The sequence below is a fragment of the Patagioenas fasciata genome, chromosome 1 (genome assembly GCF_037038585.1).
Source record: "Patagioenas fasciata isolate bPatFas1 chromosome 1, bPatFas1.hap1, whole genome shotgun sequence".
Taxonomy (NCBI): Eukaryota; Metazoa; Chordata; class Aves; order Columbiformes; family Columbidae; genus Patagioenas; species Patagioenas fasciata.
Window position 1 is genome coordinate 31,614,218 of NC_092520.1, and position 21,375 is coordinate 31,635,592.

Genomic DNA, 21,375 nt, shown 5'->3' on the forward strand with positions numbered 1-21,375 from the left:
AAAAATCTCTATATTTTCAAAAATACTATTAATGTGAAGTGTTAACGAAGCTGACTTTTTATCTTTATAGTACATGAACTGCAATATTTGCCATTATTTGATAAAAACAGAGACACAAAAGCCCCGGGAATTATCCTGATGAATCCTGCAGCTCTGTTCACTGAGCTGTGTTATACTGCATCTGTTCTTGCTAAAGAAGACATTATCTCAAGCTGCTGAAAGCTCTAAGGCTGCGGACGTATAGAAAATACTAAGCACCAAGAGCCCAACAGTCAAAATAGCACCAGGACGGCAATCAGCAGCACAACCAATCTCATCACATGTGAGTAAGTGCCCTGCCTATGGCAAGTGATCCTTGCACTGACCTTTAGAGCAAATCCTTTAACCCATTAAATCTAAAAATAAATTTTTAATATTATATTGTTCTTATTAATTTACATTCTGCCTTTTTTTTCCCCTGGCTTTTCCCTCTTTATAGGCTTTGTTCTAACTCTTAACAGAAGCTCCTTAAATATATTCAGGAATATTTTTAAATGACACAGCTTGAACAAGCTATGTTTTCCTCCAAATCTGGTTATGAATATTTGATAGATAGCACTCATTTTGCCTGGTAAACTTTAAACTCTGAAGTTTGCATAAAAAAATTGGACGCTTCCCTATTCTTCTTCTTCAGCTTTGCTTAAAAAAGCTGTTCAGCGACGTCTTCGTATGTTCACAGAAATTTAGCTTCCTGAAAACCAGCTGTAGAGCATTTCATCGCTATCAGAAAGCTTCAATCAGGCTGATACAGAAAAGAACGGCTTCTAACTGTTTTACAGCTGTTGTTAATACCAAGAGCTGTAGGCCTGTCAACTGCCTTAGCAAAAATTTATTACCATCGTTCCTATCAAAGTTGTTTCTCCAAAAAAAACCAAACCAAACCAAACCAAACCAAAACAAAACAAAGCAAAAAAACCACAAACCACTAAAAGTGCTTTGATACCCTAGTTCAGTGCCTTTAGGAATCACAGTTGCCTCTGGCACAGAAGGAAAATAGAGCTGCTGCCAGGCTCCCTGTGGCACCTGAAGACGATCTCTCTCACACGGTTGCTCGGCCGGTTACCTCCTTCCCTTTCTGCTGCTGCTCTGGGGCTTTTGAGCCATGTCAGGAGAAGCATCTCTCAGGGTGCCTGAACACATCCAAGAGCATCTCTGGGGGTGCCTGAACATCCCTGGTGATGTCAGACACATCCAGCCCCTGCAAGCTGAGGTCAACGCTACAACAGCCTTTTCCAAACTTCCCTTGGCACCACAGCAGTTGGCTGAATTCTGACTCAGGAGGCTTAGCAAAGCGAGAACTATATTCTCTTTGCTTCCTCATACTACGGAAATGAAATAGCTCTAAGGTATTTTTCCCTTTCTAAAAACAACCGTATTTGCAAATGGTGGTTTACATACTATAATATCTCATGTTGAATGCTGTACTTTGTATGCCTGGTTAATAATTGCTTGCAGCCTGCTGCTGAGCAAAACGCTTCTGCTGCCTCCTCCACTTTCCCCCACCACAATAATTAGGGAGTACATTTATCAGGATGATTGAGGGGGAACACTTTTCAAGTTTTAAATGCTTTCAGCTTCTTCAGAAATATTTCTTACCCGGTGGAAGTCATGGACGATATCAGCAGGATCGCTATCAGCAAACTCAGGGACTGGCACGCTGATAAACTCAACATCTTCTTCCTCCAAGATCTGAATATTTTGCTCAATCGTGTGGTAGCGAGCACTCTGAGCCTCTGCCCCAGGCTCAGGTAAACTTAAGCCGTCTTCAATGTATTTTATTCCACAGAAATACACGCCATTCTGCTAAAAATAGTAAACAACCCAGCAACAAAAACCATCAGTAGCCTAGAAGTTTAATATTCTCAAAGCACTGCAGAGAAGAAAAACTCGTCAGACTAGCTGAGATGTTTTCCCATTCATTTGATACACCAATGTAGGAGCCAGTTGCTATCTACAACAGGACCATGGGTAAAACCTTCACTGTACTGAACCCAGAGGGAGTCCTTCCCTTGAATTCAAGGAAAACAGGATACCAAAAGCAGGTTCTTAAAAACTAGCCTTTTATTTTACATCTGTAATCTATGGCACGTTGCACCCTATTTTTAGAAGGACAATGAAGCTCCTACATCTATAAGCACGCACATAATTATTAAATTATGACAACTGCAGTCCTTAATTACAATTTAAAACATTGAAACTGGTCATCCAAATCACCTTGAAAAAACAAGTCTAACTCTGAACTTGGTCCTGCTTGCAGACCAGATGACTTCAAGAGTTTCCTTCCAACCTCAAGTATTCTGTGAAGTTGCTTACGTTTGCAAGGCTTCAGAAGTTTTGAGAGTCCATTTCTAAAAATAAATTATTTTTCAAGAGGTTTAAAGGACAAAAAGGTAATAAAAAGAAATGAAAACAACCGATTTGTGTCCTTCTGTCACAGCACACATGGCAGGTTAACCAAGTGAAGTGTAACATAAAGTCATGTCAGAGGAAGTAATATACCAAATTTATAGGCCAGATAGTTTTAGAAACACACAACTTATGCATATGCCATTAATTTAAGGTTTCATATTTAAGATGTCTTCAGTGCAATGTTAGCTCAATTCCTGAATGTTTCCTTCAAGCCAGACCTGACTCGTGAACGAGTACCACGGGTTTGAATTGAACAGTACTTTCAATTTTGGCGAGCTGGCACGTGAAAGATGGAGCACCAGGGTGCTAAGCACAGATGAAACACGCTGGTAACACAGCAGGTCTTCAGCTACTCTGAGCTTGGTAATCCACCAAGATACGCTATGCTGTTCAAGCTTCGTTTGCAACACTACTGTTCCCCTGTAAATTAGGTTAATGTGATAGCCAAAGAGACTACAAAGTGCAAGTTCAGCTGGAACTGTTCATGTTTAATCACTTCGCCTTGCACATCAGCAGCTACTAAAATGGGGGAAAAAAAAAAATCCTGGTAGCAGGGACAAGAACACAGAATTTCTACCTTATAATGATGTGCACTAACAAGCGGGCTATAGAAGGATTCATGTTTTGCTTATACTCTCCCTTTCTGACCCCGTGAATCTTGCGATCCCAGCAGTTTCTGAAGAGAGGAGGGTGTGCTCACACCACCTGGGTGACAGCCCAGCACATCCAGTGCTGCCCAGTGACAACTGCCCCCCGAGGAAGACAATATTCAACTCAGATCTCCCACGTTTCAGGTAAATTCTCCACTTTCCTGGCACCACTGCCTTGCAGCAGTGCCATTTGTTAAAGAGTAAAAATACATTTTGTCAGAGGTCTGATCTTCTCAGTGTGGATTAGACTTGACAGAACATGTTTAACCCTGCTGACAGCGCTTCTCCGAAGTCCCCTGCAGGGCTGTGTTTCTTATCCCTGCAGAGATCGGGAAGGAGCAGGTCACTGCACTGCTCTGACAAGCAGTCCCTTTCCTGGGCATTCGCAGTACCGTGTGTGTCTAGGAAATCTAGGGTGAAGCAAGGAGGCTTCCAAGGGGTTAATCCACCTCCAGTATTCATCACTTTGAAAAAGGAAAGAGAGCAGGTGAAAATCTGGGACACCGCTGGGGTTCCTAAACCCAAGTCCTATTTAGATCTAATCCTTTCTCTGCAAAGTAAGGTTTTCAAAAGTGCTGTTCCCTTTAATTTGCCAACTTCGCTCCTGCTCTCCACTGCTGATAGGTAACTTTAGAGCAGGCCATACACTTTGCTTTTAGAAAAGCTGAAGTTTTCAGGGGAAAAAAAAAAAAAAAAAGAAAAAGTAGAAAGGATATTTGGTTCAGTCTTTTGGTCCTCTTCCCTCTTCTAAATGCAAGGCATAACAGAGAAAAACACAGTACTCCCATAATAGAATGTATTTGACTTACCTGGAATGCAAAATATTTGTAGAGATAGGCACCACCCAGGATCACCCCAGCCAGCATAAAGGCCAATCCGAAGTACATGCACCAGCACCAGGCCCTCCTCTGCCCCACGGGCACAGCATCCTCAGGGTCCTGCAGAGCAGCAGAGAGACCTTCAGCACAGCTCCCAGGGCACACAGGACAGCAGATACTTCAGACCCAGCAAATACAAACATTGCATCCGTCAGAAATGGCGATGCATGGTCTATCACAATTGTTTGGAAACATATTTTATTTGGTAAAGGGTAGACCATATCTGTTTGAGTTGAGGTTTAGGAAAACCTGTACCAACAGTCACTTTTAATGCCATTGTCACTGACTACATCAGCAGACTTAAGCATGAAGGAAGATAGAAATGTAACAAAGTCTCCCCAAGATACCTAAAAACACCCAGTGAGCCACTTTACAGACTGCAGACAGAAAAATATCCGTTCTCAGGCAACCTCGGTGCAACAACAGCGGGGAGAGGAAGTCAATTCGGAAACGTCAGATCCTTTCTTATCTCAGAACACACAATTTCAGTGAACCTGAAGAACCAACGAAAGATCAAAGGTATATAAGACCAAAATATATCCTTCCCTATGTTGTTCCAGCAGGACGAAAGAGACTTTACCACCTCTTTGCTGGCAGAATAATAAGAGCAGGAATGAGAAAATATGCTTTGAAAAGTTGTTGTGAAGGAAGCTTTCTGCTGTAAGACAGCGTTGGCCGTGCCTCTCTCTGCTGCTCATGTTATGCTAAAGGAATGACAGGATGTTTCACCTTTGGGGCACTAGTTTGCATAACCAAGCAATCCCCACAGGCATCCTAAGCAATAAACTGCTGCTTGCAAAATCTTTCCTCTATCAGCCACATTACAATGCTCTTTCCTCCTCCAAGTGTTTGCATAACTCACATCTCAAAAAAAACCAAAACAAAACAAAACAACCCACAAACAAAAAAACCCATCGAGTCACCCTCTTCCAAACCGTGAGAATCCTGGGAAAATAAATATCGGAATTCAAATAAATACAAAGCAAGTCATTACCCCTTTGCAACAAAAAAAAACCAATAGGGTAGAATGATGACCAGGGCAAAATCATTACAGGCAAATAAACAAAAAAAACAAACCCCAAAAGAGAAAATGGAGAAAGAGCATGATGAAGAGATGACATTGACAGCAATGTCTGTCAGTCAATGTTATGCCTCATGGGTTTTTTGCAGGATCTGCTACTTAGTATGATTTTCCACTTGAACAAAGTGGTGGGTATAGTCCCCACTTGGCCCAGCAGGAGGGAATTCCTCTCATGTGGCCGAAGTCACTAAGCAAGTCAGACACCAAATGGGAAGGGGACCCTCCCTGTAAATGGTGGGGAGAAAGAGGCACTTCCTCTACATGACTCAACCCAACCATCCCCGAGAGGGAGACGAGTCTGCTGGAGGGACTTACTTCTTTTCACTGATTATAGAGGGAAATTCCTCGGTTAACAAACTAGGTACCTAATTCATATGTAGCTAAAATTAGGTGATGTGAAACCCACCTTTAGAGTACACTACAATTATCATTCATACAGAAATGGCAATGCAGCTTCTTTGCCAGGCAACGGCTGCCAAAATCTGATTCAGAAATATTTAAGAGTCAAACTGAAGATATTTCACAGATTTTGTTTCACATTACTTTGCGAACTACTGCAGTAAATCAGATTGTGAAAACTCCATCCCTGGAGGTTTTCAAGACTCAACTAGACAAAGCCACGGCTGATCTTGCTTTGGCAACCATCCTGTGTCTAAAGGAAGGTTGGGCCAGTTGATTTCCAGAGGTCCCTTCCAACCAACACTTCTGCGGTATATTACAAGGCAAAGCAAGAGCGACTAGAAAACATTTGCCACGGACTGAAAAAGCAGAATGGAAAGGCAAGTAACAGCTTTTAAAAGTTTTTGCACTGCTAATTATTTAAAGAATTCAGTGTAAAGAATCACAGGATTACCAGCTGTGTGGTTTTTAACCTGGCGGTTTGCTACAACTGAGAATAGGACATAATACCCATGGTAATCTAATTAACTTTCAGGTCAGGTTAAGATTCACTGCGGATTCTTCTATAAATCATCTCAATTATAAATCTAAACCAGGTAATACAAGGATTTTTATTTTTATGTTGTCCCGTATCATTAGGTAACTATCTCCCTAGATGTTTCAAAGCATAAAGGACACCTGATTAAAATTTTTAAAAATAGCTGTCGTTTAAACTGTCGTAAATTAACATCAGAAAAATTGGTAGCAAACTGGCTGTGGGATACAATGCCAAAATATTCCCTACTGAAGAACATAAAGAGTATCTTTATTCTTCCCCAGTGCTGCTTTTGTGCTCCCCTGCCTTTTTTAACTCCAAGCAGAATTATCCATTAGTGGAATAACTGCCTCTTCCATTTTTATATCATTTTGTAAGTTCAGAAAGGCTAATAAAACAGGCATTTGAGAAATAGTGCAGAAGGCATACACTGTGTGAACACCTACCTGGAAATAAGGATTAATGTCGAACTAATTTTGCATAGGCAACAAAAATAATTAGAAAAAGGAAAGTAACTTTTACGCTTTTACCATGCTAGGAGGAACCTGAAGGACAAGTTTATCACTATTCTACCATAAATAATTCAGCTTTGATATTTGAGATGACACCTACAAACAATAGGTTTAATACAACTCTCTTATCCCTTACCAGCAGCTAAATTTTTTCATTATTATTTCTGAAAGCATCCCTAATGGTGGCATGTTAAGTTATTTTCTATTTGTAGTTGCCTATTGCATTGATTTGTCCACAGCCTGCTGAAAACAGCACACCAAATTTAGAGCAAGAGTTCAAGCCCAGTTTAGCCTCTTGCCTAGGAGAGTCCAGGAAAGAATTGCACCTCAGTATGGAGGAATCACAAGCATTAGGTAACACTGAAAACATTTGATGCTGTTTAAGGAGAACACAGAACTGATTTCCTCTTCTGATTTTGAAAACTAAGTACATCACCAAGCAGTTTAAAACCACCCTAAATTAAAATAATATAAATAACATACTCAGGCTAAATTATACTCATATTAGTAGCTGTCCTGTGGCTAAGCTTTCGTATTGTTGCCACTGACAGCTTAGTTTGGGCTGAATTGACTCAAAAGAATAATTCATCCCTTGATATATAAATCTGGCCCTTCTCCTTGCAAGAAAAGAAAGCTCCACAGATGCTGACCCTCCTTCAGGTGACTCATGTTCTGAAAGAAAAAACATTAAGTGAAAGCAGATCCCCACAAAGAGGGACAGTGCTGAATTAGCACCTCTTCCCACATAGTTACCACCCCACTTTGTTCGCAGATAGCAGTGAAGCCAGAGCACAAGATGAGGTTGCAGCCTCACTGACTGATTTTTCTCTATATCAGCTCTCCACTGCCAGAGGTATCTGACAAAAGAGAGCATCACGTACTTGAGGTGAAGAGTGACCTCTAAAAATACACCTCTCTACTTTTGTGAGCAGTAATAATTAATCACTGTTGTTCCAGTCCTTCTCTTTCCCCTCCTCTGCTCCATCCCTGCCCCGTGTACTTCCAGCTCCCTGGTGAATTCTCAACCTCAAGATGATGCTGCAGAACTTATCTTCTCTGATGCACAATGCCTTAGGAGGAACTGGATGCAAGCCCAATACTGGCTTCTTTGCCTTGATGAACTGATTGTTCTAATTGGAAAACATTTGATTAGCCTATTTCCCATGGACAAGACAAGAAACAGAAGCATCTCTCTGCCACTTGCACACTAAATCCTACAGTGTTAAAATTAAATGGTTCAGAATTTCCCAACCTGAATTGCTTCAGGCTCTACAGGAACAATTTTCCTGGAGATAGAGAAGTATTAAATCCTGTATTATTTGAGATTTGCAAGACTCAAGTCTGTCTTCTCACAAAGAAGTTACAAGATGATGGCAGTTTTCAGCAAAGATGCCTTCATCAGTGACTACAGCAGCTGACGTGAAGCTACATTCTGCCTTGTTACTGGAACCATGGAACTCTTTGGAGATGGACAAGTAATACCACAAAACTATTTACCAAGCACCTCTCAACTACAGAGAGATCTTCACAAGAACATATTTATGACCATTAGCATTAACTGTTCTAGAGTGGACCAAAGGAAAAACAAATAATAATGGTACCCCCTAAACCTCCAAACATTAGCAGTTATTAACAGCTGCTGGCTACATACTCTCTTGCTCTTTTCAGTTCAATTTTACTGCTACTTTTTTTTTTTCTTTAAATAAATGCTGAATTTCAGAAAGATCAAATTCATGTTTGGGGCAACATCACAAAATTATTCTAAGCAGCTCCAATACTGAGCCATGAATGTGTATAATTAGACTTGGTAATTACTTAGATTTTCCCCTCGTGGCTTTTCGTACATAGTGGAGTATAATTGCTTTAGCATTATAAAAGTAAAGCAGTCAGAAAAATTACAAGGCATATGTCTAGTTCATATTAAAATGGGTGAGAAGATTATCAGACATTATTCCTTTGCAGAAATTAAGGACACATTAATTATATGATTAAAAAAAAAAAAGAGTATGAATCAATTAGGTAAGAATCCACCTAAACAAGATACAACGGATATGCTGTGGGAAGTCCGGAATATTGCATGACCATTGTCCACCTATACAGAAGATAATGGCTTACATTTAAGAACAGATATAATAGCAATAACTTCAGGAGGGGAAAACGTCTTTCAGAACCAAAACACGGTCTTTGATCCACAGCAAAAACAGATGCAGAGTATTACTGAGTGTTACAAATACTACTAGAAATTTTTTGCAGCATAATACATAACCATCCATAATTACGCATCTGAGAATAACATCTTTTAAATATATATATGTATATATACGTACACACACACACATAAAAGCTTACAATTAATGTGGGTAGAACTGGCTGGAAGCTGTTCAGAACAGTTTTCTTTGAGGTCCTTTGAGTGCCAGTTAACTCACATGGATGGACAGAAAGCAGTGGGGCAGACTGAGCCTCCTAAAGGCAAATATTGACCAGCTGCAGCTTTAATTAGTGGAACAGGGAGAAGATACATCACTGATGACTCCCTAAAAGTGTTGGGTTTTTTTTAATGAGGGAGGCTAAAAAGTCTTGAAATAAAATAGTGACAAATTCAGTATGAACTGAATTCTGTTGGTCAGGCTCGCCGACTCCGACTTGTAAATCTGACATCTGTAGAAAATTCTCCCCAAAAGACAGTCAATTTAAAATGAACTTAATTTAGAAAGAGCTCTGCATTCCTCCCATGGTATTCCTGCCTGAAGACTGCTACGAGCCTGGTATTCTATTTATTACTTGTTGCAGATGGGAAATTAAGGCAGGCTTTTGCAAGACTCCTCACTTGGCAGATGCTGCAAATCTGGAAGGCCATCATACTGATCTGCCTCTCAAGCAGCAATTTTATGCTTCCTAATAAAATTAAATTATATTTTAAGTACAATGATCTTTTAACTTGCTAGTTGGAAAAACAGGCTCAATATACAATAGGTGCTTCAGAGATCTCTCGCTTATCACAAGGAGTGACGTATCCTTTCTACTCAGATGATGAAGCCTGAACACAAGCTATGGTTGTTTATGTGCAGTTGATATCGGAACACTGCAACCCTTCTGTGGCGGCACTGCCAGTTCCTTCTCTGTCAAGATGGACAGGGACTTGTCCATCTGGCCAAAGGCCCTCTGCCTGAAGAACAGCACAATAACCAGACCTTAGTTCTGCTGTAGTCACGTAGCCTGGATAACCAAGGAGATTAATTAGAATTATCTACTAGGTAGCTGGTACTACTAACCTCTTCGTATATTTGTAATATCTGTATATGTTCTGTAAAATAAAGTTGTAAACACAAAATCTGTTATACAGCACTAAGAAATGCAGCAGTGAGTAGAAAATACATTCCAAGAGCTTTCCAAAGTTCAAAGTCCAGAGTAATTTTGATGTTAGTTGAATGTTACCTTTCACCAAATAATGGGGGTGTTTTATTAAAAAATGAGGTGTCTGTCAAATGACTCCATGTTTCAAACGTCATAACCATCGTGGAATAAAAATATTAATATAAGCAGCCAGCTCAAGATGATCCTAAAAAGGGAATCAGTGCTGGTGGGTAAGAAGATAGTTGCATGTATTGGGAAAGACAGAAGTGAAAACAAAAATCAGAAAACAGGCAAGGGGAGTGGGAATTTAAACCAGGGAGAAACATGCTGGAACATGAAGAGTTCAATTTCTCTGAAGGAAGTCAAGGAAAATTACAACTGTAAAGTGAATGTAAAGGACATGAATCAGCAGTTCACCTGCAGTTACGTGAGAGAGGGACAATAAAAGAAGGGTGTCTTGGAAGAGTAATCCTGCAACTCCTAACTGCTGTGAGTAATCTGGATTTACCTAAATACTGCCTCCAATTGCTGAAATGAGAGATTACAAAGCCCGATAGCAGCCAACAATTAAAGAGGATAGGTAAAGAAGGAAGAAGCCTGAAACTATTTAGTGTGCTGCTTTGGTTAAATTTGGGAGCAGTACTGTTAAGAATGGTTATTTTATTGTTAACTTTAGTCTTACGTGGACTAGAAAGTGGGTGAAAAACGAACAAAAAGCACCAAAAAGAAACACACTTATCTAAATGGCCTGAAAGTTCTGTCTTTGTAGACCAGGCAAGGACTTTCTTGAGGTGAATGACATGCACAGCTTTTGGCTGTATCATCATCCCAGGCTGCCTACAGCAATAGTATAACTAATCACATGCTGTATTTTACTGTTTCCTTCAAACCATGTTCCCCAAATTGTCTCTTCTCTGTCCAGTTCCAAGATCAGGGCCAAACACTCAGGGCCAAGGACCACTCTCCTTTTTCCAACAGGATCTTAAAACCATTTTTTATATTCCTTCTGAACATGAGAATTTTTTTTTTTTACTGTGTGACCAAGTAGTGGCACAGGTTGTCCAGGGATGCTGTGGAGTCTCCATCCTTGGGATGGAGGTTTAGGCTGGACATTAGGAAAAGGTTCTTCCCCCAGAGGGTGGTGGAGCACTGGAACAGGCTCCCCAGGGAGGTGTCACGGCCTCAAACCTGACAGCGTTCAAGAAGAGACTGGACAACACCCTCAGACACATGGTGTGAACTGTGGGGTTGTCCTGTGCAGGGACAGCAGTTGGACTCAATGATCCTTGTTGGGTCTCTTCCAACTCAGGACATTCTATGATGTTCAAGAACTGACTGGACATGGTCCTGGGCAACCAGCTCTAGGAGACCCTGCTCGAGCAGGGGGGTTGGCCCAGATGACCTCCAGAGGTCCCTTCCAATTACAGCCATTCTGTGATACACATCTAGTTTTTAAGTAAAACTATTACTACTCAGTCAGAGGATGAATAAGACTAACCATTTGCATCATCAAAAAAAAAAAAATCCAGGAGTGCTGGGTCTGTGCTAGACAAGTAATAAAGTTCCACACATCCTTTATTTCCTTTGCCTTGGGGCTTTATGATTCCTCTGCCTTCTCCCCACTCCCTTGCCTCCAGCATAAAACTTCAACAAAACCTACAGCACTTGGAAAATGTGTTGTCTTTAAATGTCTGGACACTGAACTCCAAAGTTCTTGTGCTGCTGACAGTCAATAAGATCCACAATTGCCACCATGCTGCACTGAATAAAAAAGTTTTCACTAGCTTGGCTAGTGAAGAGGTGGTGCAAGCCAGGATTTTTATGTGATATATAACTATTGACAAATTTACCTATACATTTTCATAAATGAGAATGATGGAAATTTGTTCTGCATTCCACACCTATTTATCTCAAGTATTTTAAGAAAAGAGACGTGTTGCCGTGCAAGAGTTTTCAAGTCATAGACTAAAAACACACAGATGAAAGCTTGCATAGATATCTGGCAAGAGGTGCCTGAGGGATATTTATTTTGTTAAAAACAAGAAACCTCAATCTTTATAGTATATATGGGAAATTTTTCAGAATACATTTTGCTTCCAGAAAACAGAATCACTAGACCCCCTTTATGGTTACAGCATGTCAATCATGGCATTTCACTAAATTGTTCAATTTTGAAAAATGCTTCATTTTTACACATTGCCAAAATGACCCCTTTTCCCCACTTGGATTCTCTGACTTATAACTGACTTGTGCTCTTCCATACTTACTAAAACTACACTAAATAAATCTATAACTGCAAATGCAATATTTCTCTTGATTTTACCCTGAATTAGATCAATGTTTGAAAACAGGAACTTAGAAGATCCACTTAAAATGGATCAATACTAAATTATCTTTTTGACCTTGATTGTTCCAGTTCCTGTCTGTTCCTTACCCTGCTAGCTTCTTAAATGTGAAATGTCTCTGCTTTTTTCCTATGACTGCCTGAATCTCAGACATCAGTATGATGGAATGCTATGTGGATTTAACCTAGATTTCTCTCAAGGCTATTTTCCCAAGCGGTGTTGGCTCTTTCACCCAAGAGATCTCATTAGCATGCACATATGCACCACTGAGCCTCAGAATTTAATAACTCTATTCCCAGTTCAGCCACAGATGGTATGTCATCTCATGCAAGTTACAAACGCTGTGTGTCTCGCTTTCTCTCAAAAGTAGAATCGAGCATCACAGAAACCACTCGGGAGGTCTGTAGTCTAACCTCTTGTTCAAAAGGAGGGTGGACTCTGAAGCCTGTCCAGATTGCTCGGGGCTCTTGTCCAGTCAAGTGTGGAAAACCGCCAAGGACCAACACTTCACAGCATCTCTGTGTAACCTGCTGAACATTCACTTCTCCTCAGACTGAAAAATACTTTGCTTATACCCAATTAGAAGTTCTTTTTCAATTTATGGCCACTGTCTTTCCAGTCACCTCCCCGGGTGTGGGGAGGCTGCTATGATGTCCTCCTGATGCCATCTCATTTCCACAGCCACTCTTCATGTGCTTCAGCCCCCAATCATCCTGGTGACCCCTGCTAGAAACAAACCAGGTTGTTCATGCTTTGTTTGTTTGTTTGCTAATTGGAAAATGCTCAGCCTTCAGCAATGCCAGTGGCTTGTGCCCAGGTGACTGTCCACCGGCAGCCTTGGGTCCTTCTCAAGCAGAGCGCTTTCCCAGCCAGGGGCTCCCCAGCCTCTGCTGGTAGAGAGCTGAGTCTGCTCCAGGGACAGGACATCGCATTTGTTATTTCTTAAACTCATGAGGTTTTGTTCAGCCCATCACTGTAGCCTGTTTGGGTCCCTCTGAATGGCAGCCCTGTCCTCAAACCAATATACCTCGACAATACATATATTAGTGAATTAAGCTGTGCAGTAACCATACAGCAGAGTTCTATGAGTGGAAACCATTCCACATACACATACAGAATAGCACTTAATTGTGGCACAAGTATCAGCACAGAAGAGCTGACCTTCAAAGGCTTACATTTAAATACGCCCTCTTTGTAGAAGAAACTGTTGTAAAAATTCTCAAAGGCTTTACAGCAACTAGACTATTGAGAGCCTGAAGTGGAGCACACACTGGGGTATCCAGCACCCTCCAGGAGCGCAGACCCTGGCTGGTGTTCTGACACCTCACCAAGAGGTCTTCCCTAAACTGCAAACCCCAGGCAAGGCAACTCATCACACCGCGACAGCCTTGAAACGTTGTGTTCATCCTCCCACTCGGCAAAGGGCACTGTGTTTTCAAATGTGTAAATGCAAGGGTTTTCTACACAGACTAGATCTTCCTAAAAACAAATAAATCAATAGACCTTCATGATTCAGCAATCATGTAATATCTATCTACTTCAGAGGTCACTGTCCCCTCCCAATATGATCCTCCCAGCATATTCTTTTTTCCACAGTCATTCCACTGACTCATTCTACCCTCAAAAGAGCAGAAAGCTGCCATCAAAAGCTGGAGTTTGCTGAACCCTAGAAGGAAGACAACCACAAATTATCCAAGGATTTGCATTCAAGGAACTCTAACTCTTAAAATGCTTGTGGATTTTATTTTTATGTGTGTATATATACAGATTTATAAATAATACATATTATATACTTAATAATATATAAACTTTATAAAAATATTTGTATATATACAAACACACAGACACTGTTTGGAACGGGCAAACAAAATATCAACTTATTTTTTCCACAACTTCTGTAATAACTGTTGGGCAAATATTACTTTGCTGGTTTTTGTCATGGTGAGTTTTGTAAGGCCGTTGCACAGAGGACCCTTGCTTGTGGATGCCATATCGATCACTCAGATGGGAGCTGGAGTCTCTCTATATGTTCGTTGTGGTCCAAACCCCAGGCCACGTGATGTCTGCTGCAAAACCGTTCCTGACTTCATTGCAGAGCTCAATCTTATTAATTATCTCACTCCTTTGGTTTACCACATCTGTAAAATTAGGACAGATATCTGAGTTTTATAAATTAGCATGCTTTTCATCTGCAGATTCAAAGTAATTTCCACCGAGGATAAAAAGCAGTACATAAATAGTAAGAAAATGAATGTTGTATTATTCATATGGATCAGGAGACTAAAACCAGATAATGCTAACCTTTGTCAATCAAAGCATAAATGGAGTTTGGGGGAAAAAGAATCTATGCAACAGCTAACAGAACGCATCATTACTTATCCCAGTTGTAGTTCTCATGTTTGAAATACGTCAGCATGTTTTTGGAAGCACAGAATAAAGAACATTTTAAATTACTAGGACTTAAAAATCCAATATTTGCTTCCAAATATATTTCCTGAGAATCAAAGAAAGAACTATTTTATTCGTATGGAAGCTATTTGGTAGCTGCAGCTAGTGGCTACTGGGTAGAAAATACGTATAATGCTGACACATATTCCAAAACTCACAACTGCAGAAGAGTTAACTGAAAATGCTACTGGAGGTAAGTATGCCTACCGTTCTTATAAACTGTCCTCAAATGACCACTAGCATCAAAAGTTATTAAATTGCTGATAACAAAAAGATTAAAATTAAGAAAATTTATTTGAGCCTATAAAAACACAACTGTTAGATTACATTTGCAACTGTAAACATTTCATTAAAATACTTAACAGGGAAAAAACATATATACACATTATATTTTTAGATCAAACTTTTCTTGATACGGACATTCATATGTTGGATTAAATATTCATTATAGTGGGAGGAGTCTAAACCATTTCCTGTGAAACTACTGTTGATTTCAATAACATTTTCTTTCAAATGTTTGTTTTTACAGGAAAGTTCAACATCCCATCTTGATCCGCATCTTCAGAAATGAACTAATTTAACTTCAGCTTTTCCCACCGAACAGAACTTTCGGTTCCAAAAGGTTTCCATTCCACTACGCAATGTTAATATTCAAACTAGTTTTTGGAAGCTGATCAGAAAGAAAATAATACTGCAGCACAGAAAAACAGGAGTGAACATAAGAGAAGTATTTACAGCATTAAATATAACAAAACATTACAGCACAGGATAGTTTTTCTAGATATTGCACTATATAAAGCTTCATCTAATTGCGGACTTTGCCGCATGACAAATGTTAAGCGAAAAAAAAAAAGTTCCGCAAATACATTTTTAGGGCAAGGGGCCTCAGCCAAGCATAAATTTGTTAATCTGAAAAGAGAAACTATTTACCACTGCATGAAGTATTTGCCTTGTCTCTATGCTCATCCCTGCCCTGAGTTCATAGAAGTTGTAACGATATGTATGGACAGCAGCTCTTGCTCAGGCAGCCAAAAATGTAAACGATACCAACAACTGATGATGCAGCTATCACAAAGGTCTGGCAGAATACATCCTGTTTGAAATACTAACTATCATTCTCCTGGGAAACAGCTGTATTTTGAAATCAAAGCTTCAGATTTCTTATTCAGGTTGGGAAGTGAAGATAAATGGAAAAGGAAGCGAGATACAGAGCGCTGACAGAACTCCCCTGTCCCACAGGTTCCTTTCTGACACTGGGGAGATGGGGACGACACGAGCTCTTCCAGATCTCTTTTTGAACTTTCTAACCTCTAATCTCAAATTCTTCAACTCACTTCAAAATAGCCAGATATTTTCTGAGGAGCACCACAAACTTTTTAAGATTTTTTTGTTTGTTTTTTAGTATTGTTCTCACAATTGCTGGCAACCTCTACAGAACAGCTTTAGGAGCCAAAAATCTCAAGAACACAGTGATATTATTTTCAGGAAGCTGCGCTACTTAACCAGTAGCACAAATTCACCGTGTAAAAGGATACAGGGGATGACATCAGCCACAACACTTTTTTTCTAAGGAAGAGTTCCTCATGAACAACAAATTTTGTTTACATAAACTCAGTTTCCCTATATTTATGTTTGCAGGTGCCTATAAAGCCAAGTAAGCAACAGAATCCCGGGTACCCGTTGTGGCTGAAGCCAGAGGGTTGTCATTGGAGGTTTGGTGGATTTCATTAAAATCTTACCCAAGTGAGGAAGAGTAAGGGGGAAGAAAACTCAGTTTGCTATGATTTTTTTACTCTTGTCCTCTTTTAAATAATCATACTCTAATCCAGAATGCTCTGACAGACAGCAGAACGTGGTCGGCTTAATGACCTAGTTGCATCACGGAACACAGGAAAAGACAAAGCTTGCTCTCTGCCCAATGGTGACTGGAGAAAGGTCTATAGAAAACTTGGCTGGAGGAAGGCTATAAAGGGAATTAAGGAAGCTCCTCCGAGAACAAAATAAACCAAAAATAAACAAAACAACCCCAAAACAGCCATGTCCCATAAAATGAGAAAAACTGCTTTGCTGACGGGAAAAAATAAGTGGCTATTTATTAGTGTGTTCACTAACATATAAATAGCATATAAATATATGTTATATACTATTTATGTATATTTACACACACAAAGTATAGCAACTGTAAAGCTAACACTGCTATTTCAGAAACATCTAACACCAACTACACAAAATCTAAGGATTTTTCTATATGGAAAAATAGTGCTCATTAGTTACTCGCCAGTATTTCCCAGGTGGACCCTCTTAACTCTGTGTTAAAAGTGCCTATTTTAGTCTGCTTTAGAAAAGATTAAGCTAAACTGGAAAAAAATTAGTTTTAGAGTGCAGGGTAATAATGTTCTCATAAGGAATAAACGCAGAAAGCTGCTGCTTTTAAAATATTTAACATTTACACTTTCACATTGAAATCACTCTGTAAATACAGCTATCCAAAGGTCAGCGATGATATATATGTGTGAATCCACACCTTTCAAGCACAAAACTGTATTTGGTAAGGTAGTATCGAGTTGAGCACCTCAAGAAAAAAAGAAAATATAAAAGGTTGTCACCTAGTCCAGCAGGAGGGAGTAACTTCCTGAGAGTTAGTGAGCACCCAAAGAGGTTTGAGGAGGACTTAAACTATTGAATGGACTCTGCAAAATGTCTGAAGACTTCAACTATGCTCAGAACCATCTTTGGCTCTCCAAACATCTATTGTATGGAGAAACGTTAATACCACACATTCATTACTTGTTGGGAGACTGGGTCATAAAATACCCTATTGTACTGACATTGAGCAAAGCAGAAAATTAAAAGTGGCTTGAGAACCTTCACTAAGGATATTCTGTATTTGGGCCAAGAATTATGGCACAGCAGTATCATCCCAGGAGCCGCAGCAGAGTTGTAACGCTGCCTGCAGTAAGTATGGAGCCACTTTCACAACACGCAATCATACTGACAAGTGATTTATGCAGAGGCAGGATTAGCACTCTTGATTTTTAAACTCCTTTTTTAAGTAGCATGCTCCAAAGCATAAGACTTTTTGCCTTCTGCAAAAGCTTTTCTTAAGCCGTTGTTCATATGATACATCCCCTACTCTTCTCACATCATCTTCTCCTCTCTTCCACAATTGATTTCCTATTAGTGTCTGCATTGGAGGTGACTGGGCAAATTTGGGTGAGATCAGAGTATTTCTATGCCACATCACCAGCATATTTTGGCTGCAAACATTCGTTAGTAAGCTCTAGGAAGATTATCTACTTGAAGGTAATCCTGCAATGGCAGACAGCGTGGCAGTCTTCATGACACTGTGCCAGGAAACGCAGCAGAAGACAGTCAAAGAATGAGCCCAAAAGCTCTTTATTTTCTGGAATTTCAGAGTATTTGGCTTTATTCATTAATAACAACTGGTTTATTAATTTATCTTGCTCAGATCTTTGGAAGTTCTTGATAATAACATTCTGAATGTGTAATTCTGCTGATCCTCCTCCACTCTTTAAGTACTTTGATTTCCTTCAAGTCCAGAACGCCTCCTATGACTTTCTTCATAAAATAAATCTTCATAAAATGTTGTAATATTTTTCATGTTCACACTGGCGATTCAGATATATTAATTTTGCTACAGAAACAATGTCTGTAAAGACAGCAGAGAGGGGAAAACAAATGTCCCATATATGCCACTTTGGTGATGTGAGCTTTTTTCAAGCTACCAGAATTCACTCTTCTATATACATTCTCATATGGCTTTCAAACCTCACTTGAAGCTAAGGGTTTTCCAGCAATGAAATGATACGAATAATACATTTGTCCCCTGCCCTCCAAAGACCTGCAGAGTCAGTAGAAGTTCCTTGTGGATGAGGTAAAAAGATTAATTTCCAATGCATTTATATTAGAGAAGGCAAAGTTCAATGAATATATCCTGCACTCAACCTCAAAGGTATCAAGTTTTACAATGGCCCTCAGTTCCTTTCTTGTCTGAGATCTGAGAATAAACTCCCAAAGATCCAAATACCTCTATAGCTACATAATTTTTTTCAATTTGTTAATCCTGCATGGGATTGCATAGCCTCTTCTATTAAAACTACAGATGATGCTACTGTACTCAGATCTCCATTTATTTATGCTCTAAAACATGCATGCTCAAAAAAAAAGCTTATTCAAGAGAATTTTGCGCACTGGTAGGTGTAGGTCTGCAGTTCTGCTGAGAAAAGATGCAAATGTGTCAAGGAGAATGTCAAAGGCTTGATGCCCCCTAAGAGTGCTCATTTGCTTTTGGAATTTTCATCTGTACAGGGCATCTGCTCCTGGCACACTATTTTAGGACTGCTGCCTTGTTCAGGCATGTGCATCCCCTGATAACAGTGCAAGAACTCAGAAGCAGCTACTGTGAGACCAGACCACCTTTTAATCTGGTTAATAAATGTCTGCAAGTCTCAGTTCTAGGCAAGGAATGCAGTACTAAGACCTAGGCAAAGTTAAGGCAGACCCTGTATCTCACCCTCAGCTGCAAGAATTTACAGCTCTGCCTTAAGGAAATCATAGTCATATATCACACTTCTGTCAGTATCTGGACAGGGTCAGGAGGATTTGCTCCCCAGTGGACAATTAGCCAGATGCATTTTGTTTGTTTAGCAGTAGGAACCACACGCCCATAGTGGTAGGCTATCTGGAAACAAACATCATACAGGGCAGATCTGGACCCTGAGGTACTATGAAAAACCTGTTTTCTGGAACTTGCAGTTCATGTCTACTTGGTGTCAAACCAATTGCCAAACCTGTGGTCAGGAAGGAACTCCACAGCTCAGCCTGGGCCTGGGAAATCCATTATATTCTAGAGAAAGGCACTCCTGCTAGGAACAACTAGGCACACAGATTATCTAACGGATTTCCCATAATCACAGGCAATTTGAGTAATGATACTGTCTCATTTGTTGTGGCACACTGTTCTAAGGACTTGAATACTTTGGTCAGAGTTTTATAAATGCAGCGCATTCAGTAGAAATGTGCAATTTAACCACTCGCTGTACCAGGAAGACGTCACTAGAGAACATCCTGCAGTTCCCCTTGGCTTTGAAACAACAGTGGGTTCTGCAGGTGAAGAACCTGACCCCACCAAAATCACAGCAAAGCCTACACCGGGGCACAACTTCATCGTGAAAATTCAACAGATCCTGTCTTCCCAGGCTGCAGTTCATCACAAAGATTTAGGAAATTAATAAACACCATCTATTCTGCAGATCAAATCTGGCAACTCAGAGGCTTGATGCACAAAAGACTGTGAAAGCAAATGAAAACAGCAAGGCATGCTGTTTCTGCACAGCTGGCCATTTTTCAAGTTTTCATTGTCTTTTCAAAGAGCTTAGAACAAATTACGTTACTTCTAATTAAAAACTGGTTTTGATCACGGGAGCACAGAAATTACAAACAAACCCCTTTATATTCTGGGCAGTTTTGCACTTCAAGAAGTTTAAAAGCCGCTGCTGTTCTGTTCTTTGTTGCTGTTGGGAGACGCGGAGGAAGGCGGCAGCGATCGGAGCTCGGGTGCTGTTTTGGGGTGGGGGAGGCAGCTCTTTGTTCCGTTATTTAAACCAGCCCGAGTTTCAAGGCGAAGTTCGCTTGTAACACACACAAACACACACACAATCACCAGGCTCTGCAAGACACGCCGCGGCCAAACCTCCAACTTCACCCTCGCCAAGTCCTCCCTGCCCTTAAGCGTTATAGGGTTTGCGAGCGAGCGAGCTCGTCGGACTCATCCGTGCTGCCGGAGGAGATTAAACAACGTGTGGAGACCAGACGCCACCCAGACATCGATCTACACGCAAACCAACTTCCCGCGACCGACTCAAGCACACCGCAGGGGCACCCCGACCTCCCCCGGCAGGGACGGCCAGGGACGGGCTGCGGAGCGGCCGGGGACGGGCTGCGAAAGCGGGCGGGGGCGCCGCCGGCCCGTCCCCACGCCCGGGCTGGCCAAGGAGGGCAGCGCCTGCCCGGGTCAGCCCCTCCGCTCGCCGCGGGTCTGGACGAGACGCCGCGAAGAAGACGAAAACGCCTTTAAAAGCCGAGTTGGACGCGATCCAAGCGCTGTCGGGGTAAAGAAAAAAAAAAGAGAGAAAAACACACACACAAAATCCGCAAAGTAGGGAGAAACGGGGCTTTAAAGCTCGCTCTCCTGTCAGCCATTTTAGAAGCGTGAGCTGCGAGGGGCGGCGGGACGCACCGCACCGCTGCGCTGCTTTCCCCGCCGGCCTGCCCGCGGCTGAGGGACGAGGAGCGAAGAGCACACACGAAAAATAAACCGTCGCCAGCGCGTTTCCCTCCCCGCGGCAGCACCGAGCGGAGCGGAGCGGAGCGCAGCGCCCGTAGCCGGGCCGGCCTCAGCGCCTCGAGCCCCCCCGCACTCACCTTGGCGTCCGGCGGCAGGATCAGCACCTGGCTGTTCTCCTCCTTCTTCGCCGCCTCCTTCTGCGCCAACGCCGAGTTGAACGACACCTTCACCATGGCCGCTCCTCAACACCGCGCAGGCAGGAGAAAAAGGACAAGAAGAAGACCGGACCGGCAGAGGTTCGAAGGCAGCGTCCCGCCTTGTGACCCCCGCTGCCGCCGCGCCGCTAGTGCCGCCCCCCTCCCCTTGTCAGGCGGCGGCGGAGCAGAGGCGACCTGCGGTGGGGCGGGGAGAGGAGGGG

At 41.4% G+C, this 21,375-nt stretch overlaps 1 protein-coding gene across 2 annotated transcripts in view; it reads right to left on the reverse strand.

The window, feature by feature from the left end:
* Positions 1-21,365, reverse strand: part of ITM2B (integral membrane protein 2B) — a 28,170-nt gene extending 6,805 nt beyond the window's left edge. Inside the window, exons 1-3 of one of the 2 annotated variants that reach the window (XM_065858252.2) lie at positions 21,095-21,365; positions 3,908-4,036; positions 1,636-1,839 (exon numbers count right to left, since the gene is read on the reverse strand). In XM_065858252.2, coding sequence (XP_065714324.1) covers positions 1,636-1,839; positions 3,908-4,036; positions 21,095-21,190 — 429 coding nt within the window. In that variant the 5' untranslated portion in view covers positions 21,191-21,365. Of the gene's footprint in view, positions 1-1,635; positions 1,843-3,907; positions 4,037-21,094 lie in introns of both variants that reach the window. The other variant, XM_065858167.2, reaches the window with a different exon arrangement.
* Positions 21,366-21,375: the final 10 nt, after the last annotated feature.